Below are 26,361 nucleotides of genomic sequence, written 5' to 3'. Positions count from 1 at the left end.
ATTTTTTCACGCTATATATCTATCTATAGATATAGATAGATGTATTGAAGGCATAGATACGACTCTTTAAACAGCGTGAAAAAATACAAATACAAATAATAATTATTATTTGTATAAAGAGAGAGAGAGAGTCCACTGTAGTTACAAGTAGATTTTCAGATTAATTCCCTCATTTATTATATCAGGCTGTCCTTTGTAATCATAATAATTTCTTTTTTGAGTAAATGTTTCAGTCTACTGCAGTGTAAAATTATAACGGTCAGTGGTAATTCCCTTGCTGTGGTTATGGGTTTAATCTTTGCTAATATTTTAAAGTTTCAGCTTGAAAATACAGACCTGCAGTACTACTCTGTAACAACAGGTGGCGACATGGACCGGGTTTCTATCTAGTCTTCTAGAAAGCTCTTTCCTCACCCGCCGCCTAAAAGCCATAACTCTTTATAAACTTATTTATAAAACACAACTGAGCCTTTTATTTTCAAATTATTTGCAAGTTACTGAGGGCGGTATTATCTGGTGTTATTTTAAAGTAAGCACTGTTACGTTAAATAGTGGGCAGAGCTACGCAGAACACCACCGCCCACTGATGATTGTAGCAGGTCATGCGGCCTCCACTGTTTTGATCCACGGCTCTGACAGACAGGGTAGAGATGGCGGAAGACTTTAAGTCCGGGTGACTCTTTCAAGCAACTCTGCTACTGCGATACATCTCTATTGTACCTAACAGGACGGGATATTCTCCGAGAAGCTGGCGGCTTTGTACGGCACTCGGTTCCTCCCTGAGGACATGGAGATCAGGGCAGAGGGAGAATCTGAGGAGCGCAGGTGAGTGACAGGTTAGGCAGCGTTGGTATACGGCTAACACCCATGGTTTCATAAACAAGGCAACTAAAGAGTTATGTCACTGGTTACCTGTGATCTTTGTTTAAAAAGATGACCAGCAGTGAACGCATTTAAGCTGAGTCAACTGTAAAAAAATGCGAGCCTAAGTAGGTTTGAACACTAGTGAAGAACTAATACCAGTATTACCCGTTAAGCTAGGCTAGGCTAACCTGACATGCCAAGGTTTGACAGGCTGGAGCTAATGGCTCTATCCCAAAGGTCTCCTGGTTTATTATTTACTGTGTTGTAAAAAAAATATGGCGTTGTTAGACTGCACATTTGGAAGATGACGGAAAGGCTTGTATTCGTTAGCGTTATTAGAGCTGTTAGCTGTCATACAGTGAGATGGTGCTAACAGCTAAACTGACCACATAAAGTACCTGTTGTCTAATAAGATTAAAATATGGGTTATATCAGCAAACTAAGCAGGTGGTTATTTTTATGAAGGTTTACTGAAGATCAGCAGAATTACTGACAGTGCAAGTACTGGAAGACTTTTGGGAAGTTCAAGGATTTCCAAGTGTTTTCCCTAGCAGATTAGAAGGATACATGTTTGCCGATCCTCTTAGTTTGCACAGCCCGGGGTTTCTCGTACATGAACACGCACAGATAAGAGTGGAAGGTAATCCTTAAAACCTCAATCTCTCCGAGTCTAGAGGAATTTTACCCCTGGATGTGGAGGGGCTAATTACATAACTTTACCCCTCTCACAGATGCACCACGCTCCGCAGTATGTGCAGAATGCTCGCTAACCTCCGGCCTCGTCCCCCTTACACTCCTGTGTTACACATATTATGTGATTTGATTAGTTGGCTCTGTGTCTTAACTCGTGATGCTGCTGCTGCTCAGAAATTCTGCTGATGCCTAAGAAAAGACCTTGTGCTCACTGTTGTGCTTCTTCCAGGTTTTATTGACTTTTCTAGCTGGCCGTTCTACTTACACACACCGTCTCTGCCTGAGATACTGTTTTTGATCTATTAGGAAAATAAATTGTTGTGTTTGTCTTTGGCCATGTCAGCCTAGATCAAAGAACTCTTTAGTCTGGTTTCACAGCCTTACAACACATAATCTTCTCTATTTTGTTGCAGTTGTGTTTTTATATTATCTACTGGATTTATTTAACACCATGGAGCACATGTCCAGTTAAGTTCTCCTATAATCAAGGAGTTCACCCTCAGTTGTTAACGTGAAGGTTTCTTTGTTTAATTTTTTTCATTTGTGTGCTGCTGGTGAAGTCTGACTTGCTGAGCTGAGGGGGAATGAGGAAGTCCTGTGAGCCAGCAATTTATGGCTCTTGGGGAGTGTCTAATATCTAGTATCTGACTTTTTTTTTCTTTCTTCCACTGCTGACTGTATCCTAAAGATAAGGGTTGACTCAGTACTCAGTGGGTACATGTCAATGACTGAATTTGTTTTGCAGTATACTTCATGAAGGTACTTGTAGAATTCAAGTGGGCTCTCACTAGGTTCAAGACCTGCCTTTTTATTTACATTTGTACACAAAATATTGATGTTCATGATAGAACGTCATGAACATCAATAATGGGTTCAAACGTACTGACCTTTCCTGATAGGCAGACTCTTGGCTATCGGGAAAAGTCAACATGTTCATGTTGGGATGTAATCACACTGCTCACACATTCAGTAATCCTCAGCATTTCCAATAAGTCATTGAATTTCTGATTGTTTCTGAGAAAAGAATTTTGGTCTAGATGATTAATGGATTAATCAGCTGCATTGCCAACACCAGAACCTCTGTACCTCCTCCCTCTTTGTTAAATGTCTTCTTGCTTCCAGAAAGGAGCACTGGAAGCTGCTGTCCAGCCTGAAGACCACAGTGGAGGGCCTCTTGTCCACCAACAACCCTAACGTGTGGTCGCGGTATGGTGGCTTGCAGCGGCTGCACAAGGACATGAACAACATCCTCAGCCATGGACTGAGGAATGAGCAGGTCAGCACACGAAGCCCATATCGATCTCAACAACAAACCTTTTTTTTTGTTTTAACAGAACAAGGATGGCATTTACTAAAATAACACCAGCATATTCGCATGCTTGGGGGAAAATAAAGAATGCTGATTTTGCTAGATACGTCCTGTGTGTTTTGTATCTTATTTCCCGTGCTGTGTCTGTGCCATCTGATTCTGGTATGAAGACAAAAACACTTTGTGTTGCACTGAAGGTGCATTTACCCTGATCAACTGTATCAACACAGCATGCCTGATGAGGTTTTGGTGCATGCATGTATTGAGACTTGGGATGTTTATGTGAGTGATATTGACAGAAGTGCTGTGTTTGTATTGAAAAACCTGTTCTGATCTGACAGATACTCTCCATATCATGGTAATGGGAGTACCTGCTTTGGAAACAACCTGCCCTCATATTAAATTAAAAACAAAAGTGAAACACAAATGTGAACTAAACCGGAAAAAAATAAAACCATAATAAATCTGGCCGGGATGGAAGCGTGTGATTTTTATCAGGTGGTTTACAGTCATGTGGGGGAAAAAAGTTTTCACAGGACTGTGCAGTCTTGTGAAATCTAAATACACCCTTACGTCCGTGAATTAGGAGGATAAGACGCAGGAAAGTGCAAATGTATTTTATTAACAGATCATCAGGAAGGGTGAGGACCTCCTGTAGAAGCAAATGTTTTGGTGGTTTGATCATCAGTTAGCATGTTAAGTGCTAAATGATGGTATAATGGGGGGAAAAAAACAACAGAACAGGTTTGGCTTGTTTGACAGCGTTACCAGGGGAAGACTCTTCTCTCTAAAATGAACATGGCAACAGCGCTTAGGCTTGCAAAACCACATCTGAACAAATCATAAGACTTCTGGAACAATGTCCTTTGGACAGATGAGAGCACTTTGGAGAGTTTTGTCCATAGTGCACAGCCTCATGGTGAAAATCAAACACAGTATACCAGTGCAAACACCTCATACCAGCTGTCAAGAACTGTAGTTGAGAAGTGATGATTTGGGCTTATTTTGCAGCCACATAAATTGGGACATCTTGCAGTTGTTAAACTCTTCTGCATATCAAAGTATTTTTGAGTCAAATGTGAAGCCGTTGGTCCGACAGTTAAAGCCTGGTCAAAATTATATAATGCAGCATGAAAATAATCCCAAGCACAACAGAATGGCTGAAAACAAAAAGAATCACAGTAGTGCAGCCGCCCAGTCAAAGTCCAGATCTCAGCCTGATTGAAATGCTGTGGTGGAGCCGTGAGAGCTGTGTATAAACAAATGCCCGCAAATGAACTGAAGTGGTGTTGTAGAGAAGCTGCTCCACAGCAATGTGAGAGACTAATAAATTTAACAGAAAATCATAACTTATTGTTACTAAGGGCGATTCTGTAAACTACCAATTCACCAAAACTTTCTTTTTAACTAACTGGATGAATATATATATTTTTTCAGTTGCCCTTCTAAAATTTAAGGAAAATATGATATGAAACACAACTCTCGTTCTTCATAATGACTTGCTGTATTGGTTGAAGCTGATACTTTTGAAACTGGGTCATACACGCCTTTGGCCTTGTGTTGCAGGTGTACTACAAGCAGAGAAACTATTGGCCGTTTGTTTGGTGTGTTCGCTACATCAGCCCACAACTCGCCTCCCACGTTGAACAGGTATGCCCAGCCATGTTAAAGCTGGGATGTAACTTTTTTTTTCTTAATCTTTCCTGACACATAAATATTTCTACTAGACTTTCTGTGCATGATTCAATTTCTTTCTTATTCGAAACTGTGATACAGACTCTTAATACATCCTCTGGCTGAAACAAGCTGCTTTAGCGCTCACCCACTTTAAGCCGGCTTTCTTCTGATTGGCTGGCCTTTACAAACAGAGATTTGGAACAGCAGTTCAAAAATAAAAAAAATTAAAAAGCATCTTTATTTAATCAAACACTGCAAGTTTTTTGTTTTTATATTGTGATTTACATTTTTTTTTTTTCCCCTAAATAATGTGGCAAAATACAGTATACACTCTTTTGGCTCTGGTTCTCCTTAACTAAATAATTAATAGTTGCTGTTTAGCAGTGTTTGAGAAAAATATGCTACTGTGATTTAATGCTAAGTGTGGTTTATTTACGCTACATTGGTTGCTAATGCGGTTTTCATTTCTAAATCAGTTTCTTTCTTCGTTTCTCTCGCTTCGTTTCCTACTTCTGAGTCATCTTGTTCAAAGCTTTAAACACTGTCTGGTGGTGTTGTTGTTGTTTTTTTTATTTTTTATTATTAGTTTACTGTAAATGTGAAACCTGTAAAAAGAGCTAATGTTTCAGTTCTCCAATCCTTGTTCACAGCTACCAGGGATGCACACATGCATGTTTATATCTTTTATGCTGTTGCTGTGTGTTTTAGTTTTGAAAGTATAGCAAGTTTCCTGAGAGAGCTGCAAAAGCAAAGAGTAAGCAATTACATAATTTAGGCTCAGAAGAAGCATTTGTTTACTACAAACCAAACACATCTTTAGTGTGAAGGTTGCATTTAAGAAAATGACACTGTTGGATTTGGAGGATTTATCTTTTCTGGAGGAAAAATGATAGTTAACTTTTTTTTTTTTTTTTTTTTTTTAACCTGTAATGTGCTCTTGTCCCATCAAGCCTGAAGCGCTAGATTTGCTGGAACTGCCTCCCTTTTGTGGAAAATCCCCATAAAGTGATGTTAGAATGTGTTTGAGAAAAATAACACGGGCCTTATAATTATGTTCTTGAAAAATCCCCCCCAAACTCACATGATCTGATGGCCTGGGTAGAGCCACTACACTTGCTTAGATTGCTGACTTTTTGCTTCCTAGTTTGTTGTGGAAAACGGTCTGCCTTTAACCCCAGTCCTGTCTGTCAGGAGGTAATGGAGTTGTATAACAGCAAATGGACTTGGAGTAATCTAGTTATCCTCATTATTCCCCTGGTGTTACAGACCAGCAGGGCTCACTCGGGCATAATGCAATCACCATGTGATGATTGTTGTTCATATCTGAGCCACCGTCCTCTAGTTTTGTGCTGCTTTTTATCATCTGACATTCCACTTGTTTTTCTCTCTTTTCAAGCCTGGTGTCTATTTCTGTCTCTTCTTCCTAAACCCTCTTCGTAGCTTTAGACCAACTGGTGGGAAACACTTATGGGGAATGTTTGCAGGAAAACTCAAAAGAGGAGCAGTTAGGTTGACTCAGTGTTGGCTTAATGTTTCTTTTAACAATAGAAACTAGTTTGAAATATATAGAAGAAGATCTGGGTAGGTGTTAGAAACAATTAACTGCCAAGGATGAACTCCAAAGCCAAAGCCAGCACCACCTGCTGAATGGTCACAAAAACAAAATCCAGTTAAGGAAATGTTTATGGCCTCATCAGCCGAATTTTTTTTTTTTTTTTTTTGGTTTACAAGTTTGATCACATAATTAGAGATGGAAATGTGCTTTTACAGACATATAAAAGTTTTAGCCTGTGTCAACACTTTCCCATCTGCTGTTCTCTGTCCATCCTCAGTTCAGGCACCTGGAGCCGGTGCTAAGCACTGGGATGAAGAGTGCTGGTGAAAGCTACAAGGCTGAGCGTTGGCTGCTTCACAGCTTACAGGTTCACATGCTGTCATCGCAGCTCCGACCTTTGCTCAAGCATCTGGGACACATGCGTAAATACTACAATGGTGAGCCACGTTAATAACAGCCCAGGTTGATATACTTGTATTAGAGATTGCTGTGGTGTATAAGTTGTGTTAACTTTGTTTTCCCCCCTCTCTCGTCTTTCAGATGATGCTTTTCTGCTGAGCGAGCCTCATGTGACCGCCATGTTCCAGTGCCTGGAAGCTGTGGAGCAGAATAATCCCAAACTGCTCGCCCAAGTAGACACTGTTGGGGTGGGTTTTCTGACATCTTTGCACATATCACCTGTTTATTCATGAAAAGGTCACTTGTGCAAATGTTTTTCATCGCTGTTTCACTCAAGTTTGACCAGACTGTAAACACATCATTCAGTTTTTAACCATCACCCATCTTTGATGAGTGGTGTTAAAGTGATTTAATTTTTCAAAGAAAAGAAACTCCTTTTACTTTTATTAAAAATCTTTCTTTCCGCTGCCCAGCTGTCCCCTCTGAAGGGCCCACCTTGCCTGGGACTACTGAAGAGCCAGAGTCTGTGTGTCTTGCCCGGATCTGGTGGGGCTTGGAGAAACGGCGACAAGGCTCCCAGTAGAGAATCTCTAAGCCGCAGACTCACCACCTCCAACTGCTCTCTGCGAGAAGCAGTCGCCACCAGCCAAAACTCTGCAAGCACTACAGCAGCTGGATCCTCAAACAGCAACAGCACAAGTGAGAAAAGAGGCTGGGTTGTGGATTTATTTTTTCTTATACTTAAAGTGTCTTGATGCATGCTCAATCATCCAGGTAAGTAAATCTCCAAAAGTTGATTCTGTTCATCTGGACGTCGCGTTCTCATTGGGAGAAACGTTTCGTCACTCATCCAAGTGACTTCTTCAGTCTCAGCTGACTGCAGGTTTCAATCTTATAAACAGTACATTTGCATAATGACTGAAACCAGCCCAGTGAAGGAACAATGGGCTGGGAGGTCAGTTCCTTCATCATAATTATGCAAATTCTCATGACCATTGATCAAGAACCGTTGATCAATGGCCATGAGTATCATTCACAGAGAGTTGGGGAATGTCCCCTCTCGGGTGGATTTGTGGCAAGGCGCTATGAATACACTACAGTTTGTATGTGAATAGGCAGGCTGAGTTAACCGTACAGAGGCCTGATTGTTTGTTGGCAAAGCCAATTGGTGAAGAATGTGTTAATGCAGTTGGCGAAGTCAGTGTCCTGAGCTGAATGTGCTCACTGAAATGGACAAGGGTGGTTAAAAAATAGCTTAAGTGGATTTAAAATCTCTGCAGCGTGTCACCATTTTTAGACAGTCGGTTTGTATAAACAAAAACAGACATGCGCGATACTTATATGTATGTAAATACTTACATACGCAAGCCCTCGTGGGGCAGAAAATTCTGGGAGTAAAATTTGAATATGTGAAAAACCAAAAACCCATAAGCAAAATCTGAGTACAAATCTTAATCTGTCCCATTTGTCTTGCAGACACTACCTCTCAAACCAGCAGCCTGGAATCTGAATGGGTGGTTGTCACCAGTCCGGGGGAGAACGCACGAGGTGCGACACCCCCACCTGGCTCAGCGTCCATCCCTTCAATCTCATTAACGGACACAAACTCCTTCCTTCAGCCCGAGGCTGACGAGTACGGTGGCGGCGGTGACTCTGACGATGGTCCAGAGTATTTGGCCATCGGTAACCTCGGGCAACGCAACGATCGATGCAATTCCCAAAGCTCCACCCACAGCAGCGAGCGGGGGGGGAACACGGACCAATCCCTGCAGCGTTCTACTACACAGGCCCCGCAGAGGTGTTCATCTTTTTCAGAGGGCCAGAAGGGGCCGGGGAGGGGGCTCAAAGGACACACTCGATCATTCTCTGACACGGGGGTCAATCAGAAACTCAGGAATGGTGAGTAGGAGATTTCAAGAGTTTCCGTTTGGAAGGGATTGTTTTATTTATTTAAATTACAGTGTATAGCAATTTTCTGTTTAATTAAGGAGCCTCTCTTTCCTATGAGAAACATTTAAAGATAAACTTGTACTTCAAAATTGATTGTAATACTTCCTAAAGCGGTGAACTTCAGCTTCAGCTGGTAGCCAGTTCACTTCTTGCTTAGTTACTTTGTGTTGCATGTTCATAGATCACAACGTGGCCTGTAGTACTTGTGGTATTTATTTGTAATTGTCTGGCGTGTTTCTCTGGAGCGAGTTTGTAAATTTCTCATGAGTTTAGGTCATTTTCAGAATTAAACTAACCCTAATTTTACTGTAAGTAGCAGAAATGTACCTGACTAATGCAGTTAAGGGTGAGGTTAAGCTGTAGTTCTACCTGCGTAGTATGTGTGTTTTTTCACAGCTCTCTGATATGCGGTTAAGCCGTGTTCTCGCACGCTTCCTGTCTGAGGTTTTAAAGCTTTCACCCAGTTAATATCGGCTCCGTTTGCTCAGACTGTTTCCCCTTTCTTGGCTTGAATTAATCATCTCTTCTTCTGCTCTGTCCTTGTCTTATCTCTCCCTTCTACTGTTTGCACAAAGGAGGGGGCCACAGAAAAATCACCATAATAATAGAGGACCCGGTAGCAGGTTGGCGGTGCAGTTTCACTGTACTCCATCACATGACTTCTCATCTCCCCTCCGCTTTTTAAAAAAAAAAAAAAAGTTCTTTGTGTGCATGGTGAAGAACTCCATCCCTCTTATTTTCCACTCTTGTCTTCAGCCCATCATTTGTGTTTTGGATTTTTCTTCTTATTTGTTTATTTAAACCAAATCAGATTGGTGTGAAGAAGTCACTTTATCACTTTGCTTTCTTTTGTTCTGGGACTCTATTACACACCTTGGCTCATGTGACCCTTACGACTCGCATGACAATGAGGTGGCTCAATGACTCTCAAAATTGTCAGTGTTACAGCCCCATTAGAGGTTAAATACCTGGGAGTGTCCCGTCTATTTGAGAACCCAAAAAGCAACATTGCCTTTAACTGAAGTGTGATGGGGGTGACCGGCGACCATAAAGGTTCCCTAAGACTACGTGTCAGTATTGTATTCAAAGAATCATGTAGTCTTGTCTTTTCTTCTGATGTTTTGAAGTTTTAATATAAATTCTGGAGCTCACAGAGAGGAAGATTCCCAATGCAAAACATAACTTTAATGCAGTATTGTTTACATTTGCAAAGCAATGACAATGTAAACAATACTGTAAGTTTGTGGTCTTTAAGTAAAAGTGGGTCACTGAGTGATATAGACTACCTCTGTTTCACTCTGCAGTTAGGCTGGTTGGCACTCAAAGCCACATTTGTTTCAGTGTAGCCATACACTACACAATAGCCTTAGACGTCATTGTCCAACACAAAGCATTTAACCAGCTGCTTTTCCTGCACTCAAGCATGTTTGCATCCATTTCTCTTAAAAGAATACTGTAATGAGGTGAAGGATGTATTAACACACATCCTTTTTTTGTGTGTGTGTCTCTCAGAATCAGCAGGCGAGGACTGCTGCATGAAAGACTACAGCCCGTTCTCACCTCAGCACAGTGATACCAGCACATCCAGTTCTCTTTACATGGAGTCTTGTGAGTTTTCTGTGTGAATACTGACACGCATATGTCAGCTGACGTCTTGATGAGTTTTGTTTATTCAAAATGCAATTAGGTCATTAAATAGAGATCGACAGACCACGCGACTTTCGCGTATTGCATTGTAGGTACGAATGGCAGCAAAATCAAAACACTGCATCAGGCGCTAGCATTTCCAGCACCGGTAATCGTTCATTCTGCGGTTTTAATCCCTGCTTGCATTTTATTTGCCCCCAAAACAGTTGCGTACAAAACGAAGGCGAACACAGCAGGTCCGTACAAAGACAGACTTGATGAAAAGGCAAAAAAAAAAAGTACGAGGAAAAAATCAAAGGAGTGAAAGGGTCAGACCATACAAGCATACAGAGTGCGCTAAAGACGTTGGCGTGCTGCCCAACTTTCATCACACTCATATTTAGAATTATATGGTCCTAAGTGTGAGTGCATACACTCACGAAATGTTTAGTAACTTCAGATCCCTGCAACAAGCCCAGGTCCAGTTTATTTTGGTGTGTCTATTTTCTGATTTGGACTATTTCATTTTACAGCTGTCGTTAAAATTTTTCCATTTTCTCCTGTGCAGGCCAACGCAATTTATTTGTCTTTTCAGGTTGTAGTTTTACACAACATTTTCAGATCCAATAGAAATAAAATAAGTTTTTCATAATTCATTCAATTTATTGTCTTTATTTATAACTGGCATTATTGTTTCATTCTATTATAGATTCTTACAAGAAAGAGGCAAATCCATTATGCTTTATTAGCTGCTTCGGTGAAAAACAAATCAACAATGCAAAAAAACAAAACAAAAGAACCACAAAACATTTCAAAACAACATACTGGAAAACAGTTATTCATCACTTGATTGCTTCAATACAACCCTTGGGCACATATATGTCGGACTTTTCGTGGCTGTTTTGATCTCGCTCTCCCTCTTAACCGATCAAATCTCGCTGTGGTAGCAGCTTTAAACTCAGTATGACCCAGGTCGATAGAGGGTGCCCAGTCTGGACCGCAGCATTTTGTAGGCTGGTTTTACTGCAAAACACAACAAACATTAGCAGGCAAAGCCACAGTGAACAAAGCAGCAAAGCGCAACGAATTCAGTTCAAATCCATATAAGACTTATTTGTAACCCACATCAACAATTATGTTATGATAAATTACGTGTCAACTACAACAAAAGATTTACCTTTGTGGAAATGCTTGGAGCAGACTAACATGTGAGCTGGAACGTTAGATTTGGTCTTGGAATAGCTGTAATCCAGGCCATCCGTCGCCTCTTCGTGACTTCGGAAACATGACTTGAACAATTTTTCTTCCGCGAAGGAATCCGATAAAAAACGATCTCTTTACCTGTCGGCTTCCCGTGACTGTCATGTGACCGCCTATGGCAGTTAATAATACAACAGCTTCTTGCCATTCTTTGTGTCTCAGTTTATCTCTGTGTGACTGTTGTCTTGTAATAGCTCGCGCGTGCTGCCTCTTGTACCTACAATCCTTTGCGGTTTTACCCCGGAAATGACGTCACATTTTCGATCTCTATTGTCCAATATTATGTAAAATGGATAAAAGTAAATCTGTCTTGACCAACACCCAATTAAAGTGTTTCTTCTGGCAGCCAAAAATCAGAACCTTTTGATTTGTAGGCAACATTATGGCACTAAAATTCCAGTGCAGTGTGTAAATGTCTGTTTTTATGGCTTTGTGTTTCTGTGTATGTTTGTTTACTTCAGATGGGTCCCAGTCCAGCAGTACCTCAGAAGGGATGTTCAGGAGGCCGTCAGAGGGGCAGAGCCTCATCAGCTACCTGTCAGAGCAGGACTTTGGCAGCTGTGCAGACCTTGAGAAGGTCAGGGCTTAATTCATTGCAAATGTAAATTGAATCTCAGTGCAAACATAATTGAAATGGAGAAAAATGTAGAAATTATGGGTGAAGATATGATGATAGTTACAACCAAATTTCCCCTTGTGGGACAATTAAATTATTATTCTATTCTATTATATTCTCCTTTTTAATTACCTCTGTGTGCTGCAGGAAAATGCCCATTTCAGCATCTCCGAGTCGCTTATTGCTGCCATCGAGCTGATGAAGTACAACATGCGGCGCCAAGAGGAGGGCGAGGAGGAAGGAGACAGTGACAACGAGATTCAGCAGCTGAAGCAGAAGATTCGCCTGCGAAGGCAGCAGATCAGACGCAGCCGTCTGCCGCCATCAGCAAACTCCCAACACGGTGTGCAAACATCAGTTACATGAAATCCTTTTGTCATCTGTACACAGACACAGTACTTCCTTCATGTGATTCTAGGTCTCTCAGTAGAGAGAGAGCTTTTTAGTTGTCAATCTTCAAAAACAATGTGTCTGTTTAATTAAAGTAGCTTTCACTGATGCACAGATCTTTAAAACAAGTATCAGCTTTTAATAGATCCTCACATTTAAATCAGACAGTAAGAACCTGCTTTTTTCACTTGAGGAACATTTCTAAACTTAGATCCATCGTGTCAACAAGTGAACTCGAGATGATCATACATGCTCTTGTCTCTACTAGACTTGACTTACTTGTCCAAACAAGAAAGGGCTAGCTCGTCTACAGGTTGTTCAAAACTCTGCAGCGAGGCTACTGACCAGCTCGAACAAGGGAGCTCATATGACCCCTGTTTTAAAGAGCATTACAGGGACCCCCCCCCCATATTGCTGATTAGATTCATACACATACTTCCACTCGTAACCTGAGGTCATCAAACCAAAACCTTTTAGTGGTCTCCCACACTCGTTTTAAAACCCGAGGGGACCGATCTTTCCAAGCTGTTGCACCCAGACTGGAATGCACTTCCCCTATTTCTACGGTGTTTGGACTCAGTGGAGACCTTCAAAAAGCAGCTAAAGACATTTTTATTTCAAAAAGCTTTTAATTAGACCAGGGTTTTTATGATGTATTTATGACTGTATTGTGTTTTTGTAAAGCACTTTGTGACACATGTCTGTGAAAGGTGCTATATAAATAAACTTTACTTACTTACTTACACATACAGATGGACCACAGAAATACTGGAGAAACCATTTATGATTTTTTTTTTAATTTTTTTATTGCACGTGTTGTTTATTTCTGTGTCCTTTCTTCTGTGCAGCTTTTCACTCCACTGACAGTGGAGGCTCCAGGAGGAGCTCTCAGGACTCCTACCAGGGCCTGTCTGACTCGGGCTCAGCGGAGGAGGTGGAGGAGTGTGAACTGCGAGGTAGAGAGGGAATGAGGGAACACTGGGGTGGGGTGGGGGGCTAAATAATCAAATATATATATTTTGGAATAATTATTAGTTTTATTCCTAGATTTTATAATTCATCATTGATTCGATTAATTCACTTTCTGGTCATAATTCATAACCTCTTCATCAGCCTGTCTGCTCACCAAGCATGTCACATTTCACCAAAGACCCTAAATATGAATGTCTGAGTGCAGAGTTCACATAATACTAGCTATTTCTGCTGTTGCCATTTATATATAGCTGTTAAAGTCATGTGATCACACACGCTAAGTATTTGTATAGTCATACTCATTTTGAAAGGCGTAGCTATTCTAGGAGGTCTGTCATATTTCTCATGCTACAAACAACCGTAGTCTATGAATTGCTTTGATTCTGCTAATAAGGGTTGTGGTTTTTCTCGTGTCTTGGTGGGTTTTATGTATGAATGTATATACATGTATTTAACTGTACTTGGAAATGAACATCTTTGGGATTTCTGCTAACAGTAGGGCTGTCCTGTAACATTTAACTAAATGTTAACAGAGGATAATTGGTTTGGTTGGTTGTTAGGGGGGAAAAAGAAACTTTGACCCAAAAGTTCTCAGGAAGTTACAATCATGGACAGATGCTGTGAAGCTGATATTTAGTCATTCATCTGTCGACCTGATATCATTTACAACTCGTCTTTACTTCAGTCCTTTAGCACTGGTGCTTGTTACAGACTCTCTTTACTGGTTGTTGCAATACATTCAGATGTATTCCTGCTTTTGCAATAATGAAGCAGCAGTTTTATTTGTTGTTGTTTTTTATTGTGTGGTGTTACTGGTAACATTCTTACCTAGAACTAAAATATTTTACTGTTTCCTCAGTATATGAACTCAACAGCCATTTAATTCAATATACCTGTTAAAGTACTTATTAATTAAAACATTAAGCTGGTTGTAATACTGTGTTCAAGTTCAAACCAAGCATCAGAAGGGAAGAAAGGTGTTTAGGAGAAACTGCTAACTTGTTATCTTTACACATAACCATGTGTGGGGTTTACTGAAACTGGTCTAAAAAGGAGAAAATATCCAGTGCGTGGCTATTCTCCAGGTTAAGAAGCCTTGTTGATACGAGAGGTCAGAGGAGAAGATTGGAGTAAAATCATTTCATGTGTTTTCACCCTTGTACCTGCATGACTTCCACATATACATGCTCCTCTGGATGCGGCAGCGCAGGGTGGCACTGACACACTCTGTGGAGTGTAAAAATGTATGCATGTGGTGACAGTTTGTGTCTCTCAGATGGCTGTGAGGGTCAGTCCCTGTTGGCGATGTCTCAGAACGGCCTCTCCCTGTCACTCGCCTCCCTCTTCTCAGGTATCTGCGGGCTGGAGTGGTGGGCGTGGCTCCACAGCTACTTACAGGCAGTTTACTGTGGCTGTGCTCCTCTGAGAGGAAGCTGGTGGTTCTACTCCAAACTGAAAAACCTTCTTTCATTAATCGCTCTAACTGTGCTGGATGTGGGTCCTGCATAATTGCCGTGCTAGTTAGTGTTTTGGTTTCATAGTAATACTTTTTTTTTAAAAAAAAAAAAAACAACTTCCATTTCACCCAGCTCTCACCACTAATTTTTATACTATTGTGCATATAAGGTTTTGCAATATCTTATCTTTACCTGCTTTTATAGTTTTTAAGTATTTAATTGAGAGCTATGCAAGCTGTGCACCAAAGGCATTAAAAATTGATGATACATTTCTGGGTTTAATTTACAACCGAATTACAAAAAAGTTGGAATCTGTGTAAAATGTATATTAAAGAGAACGTACAGATTTGTCTTATTTACAAAAGAACTTTGCCAACATGTCAAATGTTTAAACTGACATTATGTAACATTTTAAGCTCATTTAAAATTTTACTGGAGCATAGCATCCCTTCATTATTTCACAATAGCTGCTCTCCAGTCCTCAGTTGTCTTTGTTGTACTTTTTATTTAGTTTTTCGTTTGTTTCATTGTGCTCCAAGATCTGGACTGCAGACAGGCCAGTTCAGAACATGGAGTCTGCAACATTCAAGGTGTTCTCTGACAAACATGTCATCCTGATAGGAGCATGTGCTGCTCTAAAACCTGTATATACCTTTCAGGTCTGATGGCTGATGTACAAGCTGCTAATTCCATAGGCAATAATGTACTCGCATACCATTGTTTGAAGTGAGTGCTGATAACACACTGGATGGTCTCCATCTTGTGTTTGTTCAAGTGGACAAAATAGGTTAGAAACACTTAGGCTTCAGCCTTTTGTTTCTTGTGTCCAAACTTTTTTTGAGATGTTGCTGCCATCAAATCAAAACAAGTTAATATTTATGTGTATAATATGTCTCAGTTTAAGCACTTGGTGTGTTTTGTTCTATTAAGAATAAAATGTGAGTTTATGAAATTTGCATTGCAAATGATAGCGTGCTGAATAACCACTCTTAGCAGTGGCAACATGTAGTTTCCTTCCATAACTAAAAACCAAACACAGTTAAGATGCTATCGGCTCAGTCTCATACTCACTCAGTTATTTTATTTCCCTTGTGTCCAGTATCTAATCTCTTTACAAGAACTTGTCAGTTTGGAGATGAGCCACCTGCCTCCTCACCTCAGTGAAACTGTGCTCTTGCCTTTTTGTGTTAGTGCTTGTTGCTCAATGCTCCGGGGTTTTGGTGGTGCAGGAAGACGAATGTGCCTGTACCTGTCGGGGTTTAAAGAGGCTCTCGGGAGGAGACGAGGGAGTTAACCAGTTGCATCATGTGGCTGTTGTACATTTGAGGTTATCACGTATTCATCCATCCATCCATTCATTCATCCCAGTCATTATTCATTACTTCCAACATGTGTCCAATGACCATCTGGTGTTGTCACACATGCGTCCTTCCACCACGTGTTCATATTTAAAGAAGTTAGCTCAGTAACCAGAATGGTGCTAGGATTATTCCTGATAAGGTACACTTCAGGAGGAATAACAAAGAAGCGGTTATCTCTTAGGGGGATTTCATTTAGACATCACAGCTTTAATTTTCTCGTAGCATTTTCCTGAAAATGCACCGTTTAAAGGGAAGGCAAAGAAATTGGCTAACACCACTGACTACAATATCCCAACAAATCTAACAGCTTTCTAACTGTGCTGTAATTGCAACTCACTCCTCTGAACACAGACTGATCAAAAAGATCAATTGTCAGAGCTTCTATGCACACATGATTTACGTTGTGCCACTAATTGAAAATTGCACATTCACATGATGATTTTTAATCATCTCGAGCAATCAGAACAAATGCAACCGTTCAGACCTTTGTATCTGTAGGTCTTGAGTTTGCTTAGTAGAAGCTATTCATAACACACAATCAAAAGATTTTTAAAATCCATCTTATCTGTTCTGCACCAACTTTAATTGCCTGCAATCCTGAAATTTTGGCTGTAACCTGCACTCATATGAGCAAACAGGAATGTTGATCCTGAAAGAAACTGGTAAATCCATGCAGGCGGTCTCCTGTTCTGCCAAACCTGTGCTGCTTTTGTCTTTGCTCGCTAGTTTCTTTTCTTTCTTTTTTTTAAGAACACGTTTTAGTGATGATATTGAGACTGTTTAGCTTTCACTGCATGTTTTCTGCTTAAGTGAATTTAAAATTAGCTTGAATTAGAAGAGAAGAGATGGTGTGGGGTTTTTTTTTTTTTTTTTTTTTTTTTTTTTTTTGTCAAATTTATCTTTCTCGATTTGTTTCACTTTTTAATCTTCAACCTCTTTGATTAATTTTTTATTATTATTTGTTTTTAACTCTGCTTTGCTGTAGCAAATAGTGGCAACAAACCAAAGAAACACCATCCACTCGCCAGTTGCTTGCAAGCCTTTGGAAGCCCTCTCTTAAAAATGAGTCCTGTTACTGTTTGTTTTCACTCGGCCAAATCTCCTTTAACGTTTTGCTGTGTCTTCTAGATGCAGACATAAAGCACAGTGTAAGCTCCAGCGGCAGATCTTTTCTCAGCTCAGATTCATTGTAAGTAAATTTTTCTCATTTCTCTTTACATCATAATTTTGTCAGTTTTACTTTAAAAACTGGCTCAGTACCTCACTAAGGAACAGCCCTCTGGCTCGACAAATCATGGAAGCTCCACTACCACATCGTCGTTCTAGACAGACCAATCACTGCAAGGACAGAGGGTCTCCTGACCCCCTTTATAATAGCCACTGGCCCAACCACAGGCATTTTCAAATAGCCCTTTTCCTCTAGTACTTACTGGGGGCAGCTCGACTCGACTCGGTTTTTCAGGTTTTCTGTTAGGTGGCAGTACCTGATACCAGGTACCTTTTTTATTACCTACTGAGCCGGGGTTCCAAACAATCTAAAGCAATTGGAAAATTTGACATCAACAGACTGCATGCCACCAATTTGACACTCAGTGGCGTCACTTGATGAGTCATGAGCGTCTCCACAGAAACCTGGCAACGAGGGAAATGACTACCCACAAAACTCTATGGTTCCCGTGGCTGACAAAGTGCCGTACACTGAGTAGCAGGTATACCGTCACCTCAATGTCCTCCATTGTTGTGGTGTTCATGTCGCATGCAAATGACGTCACTGGACTTTCAGCTGGATTGCTGTATCAAGCTCGTGTACATTGGATGGTACTCAGGTCACTTTTTCATTACAACTAAGTCAAGTTGAGCCAAGTAGGTGCTAGGTGAAATAGGCCAAAAGTATTTCCTCTACGTGCCCATGCCCCATTGCTCTTACTGTTATTGTCATACTAATAACTTACTGATAATACACAAGGACCTATTTGGAGTTGAAGACCAGAGTTGAAGTCACTTAAACAAAACAAAACAAAGCGTGCTTTAGGTTTCCTACACTCCATTGACTTCATTTAGTTAGTTTAATCAATCAGTTGAATTCCAAATTTGAACATTAAAATGAATCAAGTTGTGGATTTTACTGTCCCTTTTTTTTAAAAATGTCTTGCTTTCCTGTGTGTAGCACCCCCTCCTTCCTCCAGTCTAACTCAGCTGAGTCAGTAGCCATGGGTTTACTCAGGCAGTTTGAGGGCATGCAGCTTCCTGCAGCTTCTGAGCTCGACTGGCTGGTCCCAGAACAGGATGCCCCTCAGAAGGTACATATCCCTGCCGCTTGCAGTTTTCCAAACATGGCACTGAACATTGTACTCAACTGATCATGCTGTCTCCCAGTTGTTGCCTATCCCAGACTCTCTGCCGATCTCTCCTGATGACGGCGAGCACGCAGACATCTACAAGTTAAGGATTCGGGTCAGAGGTAACCTCGAGTGGGCGCCGCCGCGACCACAGATCATCTTCAACATTCATCCTGCACCCAAGTGAGTCCACATCATATGCATCTTCATCTTTGTGAAAATAAATTAAAAATAAATAAATAAATGTATGTATGAAAAATAAATAAAAGCATACTACAGGGATTAAAGTGGATACAGTAGGTGGAGAAGAGGAGTCTAAATTAGGGTTCTGTTAGCACCAATGAACTTAATTTATATTTTTCAGGAATAATAGTGATGACTGTGGGCTCTTTCACAGAAAATTTAAAGATATGCTTATATTTATTAATCATTTCAGACATGCAGTAATCAAGTAAGAGACACAACTGTTTGCAGTTTGCATTTTTTTTTAACTTATTGTTGTCTTTCAGGAGGAAGATAATTGTGGCTAAACAGAACTACCGCTGTGCTGGCTGTGGCACCCGCATTGACCCAGGTATAACCAGCAACAACATAAAAGCTAAAGGAATTGTTCTGCGTGCACATCCTTACCTTACCTCCCTGTGTTTTTGTTGCCTGTCCCTGCCTCAGACTACATTAAGCGGCTACGTTACTGTGAATACATCGGCCGGTACTTCTGCCAGTGCTGTCATGAAAACTCTCAGGCTGTGGTTCCCGGCCGGGTGCTGAGGAAGTGGGACTTCAGCAAATACTATGTCAGCAACTTTGCCCGGGACCTGCTGAGCAAGATTTCTGGAGATCCGCTTTTCAACCTCAACGATATCAACAGCGAGCTGTACAAGAAAAACAAATCTCTGGAGACTGTTCGAGTGAGTTCAGAGGCAGCAGTGACATTATCATGTTCAGACTAACATCACCAACATGCAATATCATTAAGAAAGAGTGTTGGAAAATAATTCACACTCTGTCTTTATCTTATATCCTGTATTTGAATTTATTTTTGCAAGTGCTTCAATGAATTACTGCACAGATGATGGTTGACTTGAGACTTTTGCATCATACAGTAACACAGCCTTACAAGTCATGTTTATTTTTCTCATGCACAGTGAAGTAAACATAATTTTCTAATGTGGTATTCAGGTTTTGAGGATGCAGCTTTTTCACATGAAAAATCTCTTCAAGACGTGTCGCCTCGCTAAAGAGTAAGAGATCTCTGCTTTCTCGTAGTCCACGATCATTTCACAAAGCTTGGTAACAAACTTAATTCGAGGTTGTGTGTGTCTCTCTCCTCAGCTTGTTGGACAAGTTCGACAGCCTGCCGGGTCACCTGACAGAGGACTTTCACCTCTTCTCCCTCAACGACCTCACTGCTGTGCGCAACGGGGAACTGGGTTCCCGAATGAAAGAGCTGCTGAAACTTGGTACCATGCACGTAGCCGGCTGTGTGGTAAGATGAGAGTCAGGTTCCTCTATAGATTAAAATGGGCTTTTGGACAATAACATCAACAAATACAATGCTTTTTGTTTTTTTTCGTGTTAATCTAAAATTTCCTTATTTCCTTTCCCCTCATCTTATCCTCAGCTGTGCCAAGCAAAAGGCTTTATTTGCGAGTTCTGCGGGAACGACAAAGACATCATCTTCCCTTTCCACCTGAGCAAGTGCCAGCGTTGCGAAGGTGAGCCCTCTCTGCTGGTGGCAGGCCTGGGTGGTGCAAGGCCCTCCTCCCGCCTCTTCGTTCAGTTTACCTGGCCAGATTGGAAGATCCCCAAGCCTCGTAGCCTGGCAAAGGCCCTCGCGATGGGCATGAAAGAGGGGGTGGGTGGGGAGGAGGATTTAGGGATGGGAGTAGATGAGGAGGTGAGGAGTGGAGAGCAAAAGGAGCCGGAGGAAGTGCGACAAGCATCAAGAGACACAGCACAAGTGAGACATGAGAAAGGGGGACTATTTCAAGGTTTTACTGCTGGAAAACTGGTTAAAGCTTTTTCCCGAAATAAGCTTAATGAGGAGGAGCAGGTAATGACAAGAGGGGGGGATTTGGGGAGGAAGGAACAGATGGCGCATGATGACAACGGAAGCGTTGGTCAGCACGGTGGGGTGGAGAGCAGTGAGGGGGAACAGAGCAAGGAAAAGGAGGACAGACATACAAGAAAGGAAAAAATGAACTTCTTGAAGGTTTTTCAGATGGACAGATTAAAGAAAAGCATCTTAAAAGCAGACAAAAGGGACAGCGACAGAGAAATAGGCAGCAGCGTGGAAAGTTTAAATGAAATTGGAAAAGAGGGGAAGGGAGGTGGCAAGGCATCAGTGCTAGGAAGTCGAGTCAAAGGTTCTTCAAAAACAGACGTGGAGGATGAGCGGAAACCAGAAGTGAAAGAGGAAGACAGAAATGAAGAGTTTAAAAAAAGATCCTCAGAGGAAGCACGGGGAACGGCAGACGAAAAGAAAGATGGGGCCCAAGCTGGGAGAACGGGGAAAACTGAATCTGTGGCTGACAAACATCCCGTTATGAGGCTAGAATCTCATCAGCTGACAACTGTTGTCTCCAGAGGGAGAAGCAAGGAGGAGAGTAGTGGAAGTGGGGAAAGTGATGGAGGAAGAGGAAGAAACCCTGGGGAGGAAGGCCAAGAAGAATCAGGAATTGTGACGCGGAGTAACTGGAGAAATCATAAAACTCGCAAAGGCAGGAAAATAACCAGAGGCAGGAAGATGAGGGAAGGCATGGAGGAAAAATAAGACAAGAGGGGAGAACACAAAGAGACGCGACATAGATCATGATGCAGGGGGAGGTGGAGGACACGAGTAAGGAGGGCTGTGTCCTGGGATCACAAAGGATTAGGAAACCTGAGTAAACCTGGAATCAGCTCACAGCAAACAGTTTAATTTCATACATTTGCTGGATTAAAACTAGCTCCTGTTTGTCCAGAACAAGCGATGGATTTCTGGTTGCAGTTAACCAAAGGCCTCACGGTTATTTATCCTTTGAATAAGACTATCGAGCAGTTATTGTACAGTGATTTAATTTTGTCTACCCTTGAGGTACATGTTTTTTTACAGTGTTCAGTCTTGATATTTAAAATGTTACTACCCCAAACGCACATTTTTGGCAGTTAACACTTGTGTAGCTGTGCATTAATGTTTACCAAAACCAGAAAGTCTTACAGAAACCAAGTTGGACAATCCTTATTGCCAAGAGTATGATGATGATGATTATATTGATACCACTCTTATATTTGCCTGTTAAAGGTAAAACAACGGCCTATAAACGTCTCTAAACTTTGCAGATGCACGAGTTGGGCCTCACGTGTTTACATCCAGTGTTAAATATGTAGTTTTAACTTTACTTTGCAGACATAAGAGTGGTGTTCTCTAACTGCACAGGACATGCTGAACTGTCCCTTTAGGTGTTGTAATATGTCTTGTGTGTTAAATTATTATTAGATGTTGTAGTCGTACCTTCATATTTCAGCCATCTTTTTCCCTTTACAGTTGGTTTTTGTCACTGAGGTCTGGTGTGTTTCTGTAGTTACGGTGCTGGTGGAGGGGCGATGTTTTTGGGCGGGTTTTTTTTGCGGTGGATCTCTTTCGGCTGAGGTTGTGGAGGTGCTGGCGCTCTACGTTCCCATCTTTCTCTCTGAGCTCTGAGCTGCTTCCGTGTTGTTGGTGTGTGTTACTGTGAAAGAGACGCTGCTCCTTGTAGTTGCTGCTTTTATTCTTCTTAAGAGCTTTTCTGGGAACGGGTGGCAACTGTACTACAGTGGTGCGTCGCTCTGAAACGTTTACATCTCTGCATGCTTCGTTTCGGTGGGTGTTTGTGTTTGTCTGAGTCGTTTTCTCGCACGTGTTCCACCTGAGCTGGTGATTTCATTCCCTTTGTTCGTGTGTGATGTCGGCTGAAGAAGAGTCAAGTAAATCTGGACTCTGCTGTTGTTGTTGCTACGCTGCCTCGCCTGTCTGTTTTTAAACCCTTTTCTTTTAGTATTTAGGCTTTTGTCGAAGGAACTACTTTAACGTGCGGAGGTGACGACATGGATGTGAATGTGTAATTTATGCTTTTTAGTAGCTTCTGCTTCTGATTGCTATTATTTAAGCTGGTTTTTATTTTATGTCCTCATAAAATAAACATTGTTTTTGAATTTGAGTTGCCTGTTTTTTCATGAGTCCATCATCAACAGAAAAAAAAGAGATCCCCGTTAGAGCATCGTATGGGAATGAGGCTGAGTAATGAAACGGGACATGTCTGGACAAGTTTCCTTGTGCTGAGCTTATCCCGGGATATGACTTGCCTGACATACCTGCTCCTTGTGGCTTTCTGCCTTTTTCTTCTGCGGCTTTTATACCTTCCCCGCTCCACCCATCGTCCCTCAGCTCTAATTGTGATTGGCTGCTGTTTGTGCAGTCCAAACATGAAACTAGTTAAACTGGTTTACACTGCGCAGGTGTTGCTTTCTTGTTAAGATGACACACAAGCTCAGTTAAACTGGCTTTCTTTTTAAAAAAATGTTTTCTCTCCGCTTTTTTTCAGACTGCCACGCGTGTTACCACCGCACCTGCTTCCGCACAGGTAAAGACTGTCCTCGCTGCCAGCGGCTGGCAGACCGGAGAGAGAGGATGGCACGCAAAAACATGGAGGAGCAAGAAGATGAGGGAGGCGGGCCTTAAAGCTGGCAACAGGGGAACCTCAGAGAAAGAGGAGGAGGAGAAGCACAACACGACGATGATTGTAGTGGCTGACCATCTCCCGTTCTGTTCCAGCCTTTGTAACCCGGCGAGACGGCCTTTGCAAACAGCTGATTGCCTCACATGCAGGTTTTACTACATCAGGGCAGCCGCATCACTCAGAAAGAGCACCAAGGCTGGTGTTGATTTTTTCCTATGAATCTCTTTTAGACATGCACTTTACTCTAAGAATGCGTCCTGCTAGAATGGTAGTGATTTTTAGAAATCAGCTCCCTGATTTGGCAATTGGATTAGATTTGTCTGTCCTTTGCTGATGACTTTATTTAAATTTCCTTGTAAATATGAACTGAATATTCTTGCCAGCATCTCCGTATGGTAGTGCTTCTGTTGCTCCAAAGGGAGTTTTACAACAGGGCACCTTTCTTGCTTCAGCTGTGCTGAATCATTCCTGAATTAATAAAATCGCTCCGTGTGTGTGAATGAGAAAACGTGCTGCCTTACACAGATGTTTGATGCTCTTATGTTGTAGTTTCATGTGTGAAAACAGCCAAAGATTCTCGACCTGTCAGAAAGTCCCCATTTTTCACTTTTAAATCTTTAAATTGGGATTTCAAAACGTTAGATTTGAAGAGCTGATCAGTTTCCCAGTTAAGACGGTGTATTTAAATAACCCAGGAGTGCTCTCTTCCTCGCTCCTTACTGTCCTGTTTTTAGCTATTTTACACACATTTGTGTGGCTCTTGGACAAAGCTGCATTCAAAAACACTGGACATTAGAGGAGGTGTTTCAAATCAGCATTGAGTTTTTTTTTTGTTTTGTTTTTTTTAAAGAATTGTGCTGCTGCTTTGTGTGCATTTGGTTACTGGAGAGAGGTGTGTTGTGAGTGTGGGTGCTTGTGTTTATTTGCGCACACGTCTACCTGCTGTGCGTGTAGCCCAACTGGCACACGGCTGCTCGTTGTAGGTTTTGGAATATTGGAGAAGGTTTGGTTAATTGCACTGATCCCATGTTTTTGTTGGAGGGGCCGATGGTGGGACATCACTCTTTGAGTTTTTAGATGTGTCAGGAACATGAACCCTGATCTTGAACGGTCTTAAAAGTTCCTGCCGGTTGAGTTTCTCAACATTGTGAAGATCCGCAAGGTAGAAGAGACCATTATCACTTCTTGGGCTAAATTTAGTTTTTTCTTCCAGCAGTTTGAAAGTGTAAACACGACGGTTCACTGTTTGAACACGGAGTTGTGTGCGAAAGCAATTTTTCCAATGGGACTGCTAGCTTGGAGTCTCCTTTAACTGTTTAAACTGACCGTAAGGTTCTGACCACGTATGAGCGTGCTGTTATCACCTGTAGCAGATGATTAATTTCAGTAGTTGAACCAAAAAATATCTTTACAACTCTGATCGTTTTATTTTGATGACTTTTTTTGCAAACCCAGTATTGCACAGAGGAATAGAAATGTCTGATTATTGGCTCTGTTGTGAGCTGAATTGATCACATTTGTAGTCCTGAAGTCCTTTGATAGACTGGATAAAACTCCAGTGTATGTATCCCATCTGTAGATTTGAGTTGTTGAGGTTTTGGGCACATAAGGATAAAATATCTTTATTTAAAACTGCCAGAGACTGATTTTTGAATTTTGAGATGCTTTTTAGAAGAAACACTGAACAAAGTGACTGCTGAGCTCTACTGACAAACCTCCATTTAGATGATTATTACTATTGGTTTTGTTGCCTTTAACATGGACGAGCGAAGGAGCCTTACAGTGCACTACAGATCCAAATGTATGCTATTAAAAAAGTTAATTATTATGATTAATATTGTGTGTTCATTTGCTTTGGTTCTGTAATCATGTTAATAATAAATGACTGGCTAGACTGTTAATAAGTGTCATTCTTCACTTGAACTTTTCTTGGTAAATAAAACTGAAGTCTTGGAAGTTCATCTGCTATGTATGTTCATAATTAGTATTTAATACATCAGAGTCACAGCTGCCAAGACCCAGAGGTGGAGGTTTTTCTTTGCCTGTTTTGTTTTTGTGTAATTGCAAAACAATAGGCTGGCGCCCCCTGGTGGGCCATGAAGGTACTTCAGATCGACTATAGGAGATCATTAACAACCCATTTTGAACATTTCCTTCATACATGTAATTTGTATGCAGTTTAAATAAAAGAGAATGTATAATTTTTAATGTTGCACTTCTGAACCTTTAATAAGCCATAATCCTATTTATACGGTGAATCAAACGATTATCATTTTGGTTTGATTTCTATAAGAGTCTATAGGAAAACTTCATTGGAAGTGGCTCCAAAATCTCATAGATTTTTCTGTTTAAAAACTCTGATTATGATAATTTTGGAGTCCTTCCATGAAAAAGAAACTGAACTAATAAAATAAAGCCAAGTTATTTTAAAAATGAATAAATCCGTAAAAATTAATCGCTGTTTTGTTTGTTTGTTTTTTTTGGGGGGGGGGCTACTTTCATTTTTGATCTATTTAAAATAAATTAAAAAAAAAAAATAAAAATCCTAATTTGCAAAAGTGAAGCTGTTAATGAAGAATCAAGTCATCAGAAAATCAAAATAAATGAAAACCCAGCTGAAAGTCTTCATTTTCTGCTGGTGTGGTGATTGGAAATGATTGCCTTAGGTGATATCCGGTCACACTGATGAATGCATTTGGAGCAAATTTGGGGTTCAATACTGAAGTGGTTTGCAAATCAAACCTGATCGGTGGACAGCCTGCTCCCAGTCGTCTCCGTACAGGTACTAATCAGGCTTGGCCCAACCCAACATGTGGAGTGCTCGAGGTGGCGGTATAACCTCAAACTGAAGCAGCTTTAATTGTCATAAAATGTAATTTTTAGTTACTCAGTTTCGATGCCAAGCTGTTTAAGTAGCAGAGCTGAAACCATCGCTTACATTTCATTGTCACAGAAGCTGATGTCTCATGTATTTATTTTCTTTGTCACAAATTGCTGTTTATGATTATGCAGGTAAACCACAACCCATGAAATTGAAAAACAATACAATAATAGTTGTAATAGTTTTAATTGCTAATGAATCTTAAAGACAAGTACAACTTCTATTAATGGCATTAGAGTCTAAATGTGTTCAAGGTTCTGATCTGCAAGGAAAATGATGGTTACTGGATGTAAGCCGAGGCCTGTAAGTTTATGA

At 41.0% G+C, this 26,361-nt stretch overlaps 1 protein-coding gene across 1 annotated transcript; it reads left to right on the top strand.

Annotated features, from left to right (window-relative positions):
- The first annotated feature begins 590 nt into the window (after window positions 1-590).
- On the top strand, window positions 591-25,049 carry rubcn (rubicon autophagy regulator). The gene is made up of 21 exons (XM_085373056.1): window positions 591-825; window positions 2,680-2,833; window positions 4,433-4,516; window positions 6,376-6,535; window positions 6,639-6,745; window positions 6,971-7,196; window positions 7,974-8,396; window positions 9,960-10,055; window positions 11,795-11,910; window positions 12,097-12,292; window positions 13,188-13,295; window positions 14,588-14,662; window positions 17,258-17,318; window positions 18,297-18,429; window positions 18,506-18,651; window positions 18,978-19,042; window positions 19,138-19,376; window positions 19,648-19,709; window positions 19,801-19,954; window positions 20,090-20,183; window positions 23,031-25,049. The coding sequence occupies exons 1-21, from the start codon at window positions 788-790 to the stop codon at window positions 23,165-23,167; spliced, it is 2,874 nt and encodes a 957-aa protein (XP_085229182.1). The 5' UTR covers window positions 591-787; the 3' UTR covers window positions 23,168-25,049.
- Window positions 25,050-26,361: the final 1,312 nt, after the last annotated feature.

Source organism: Diplotaxodon limnothrissa, linkage group LG15 (genome assembly GCF_057381915.1).
Source record: "Diplotaxodon limnothrissa isolate DT_005_m linkage group LG15, D_limnothrissa_male_GT1.1, whole genome shotgun sequence".
NCBI classification, from domain to species: domain Eukaryota; kingdom Metazoa; phylum Chordata; class Actinopteri; order Cichliformes; family Cichlidae; genus Diplotaxodon; species Diplotaxodon limnothrissa.
Note: the sequence above shows the minus strand (reverse complement) of the source record. Positions and strands in the feature narration are given on the sequence as shown.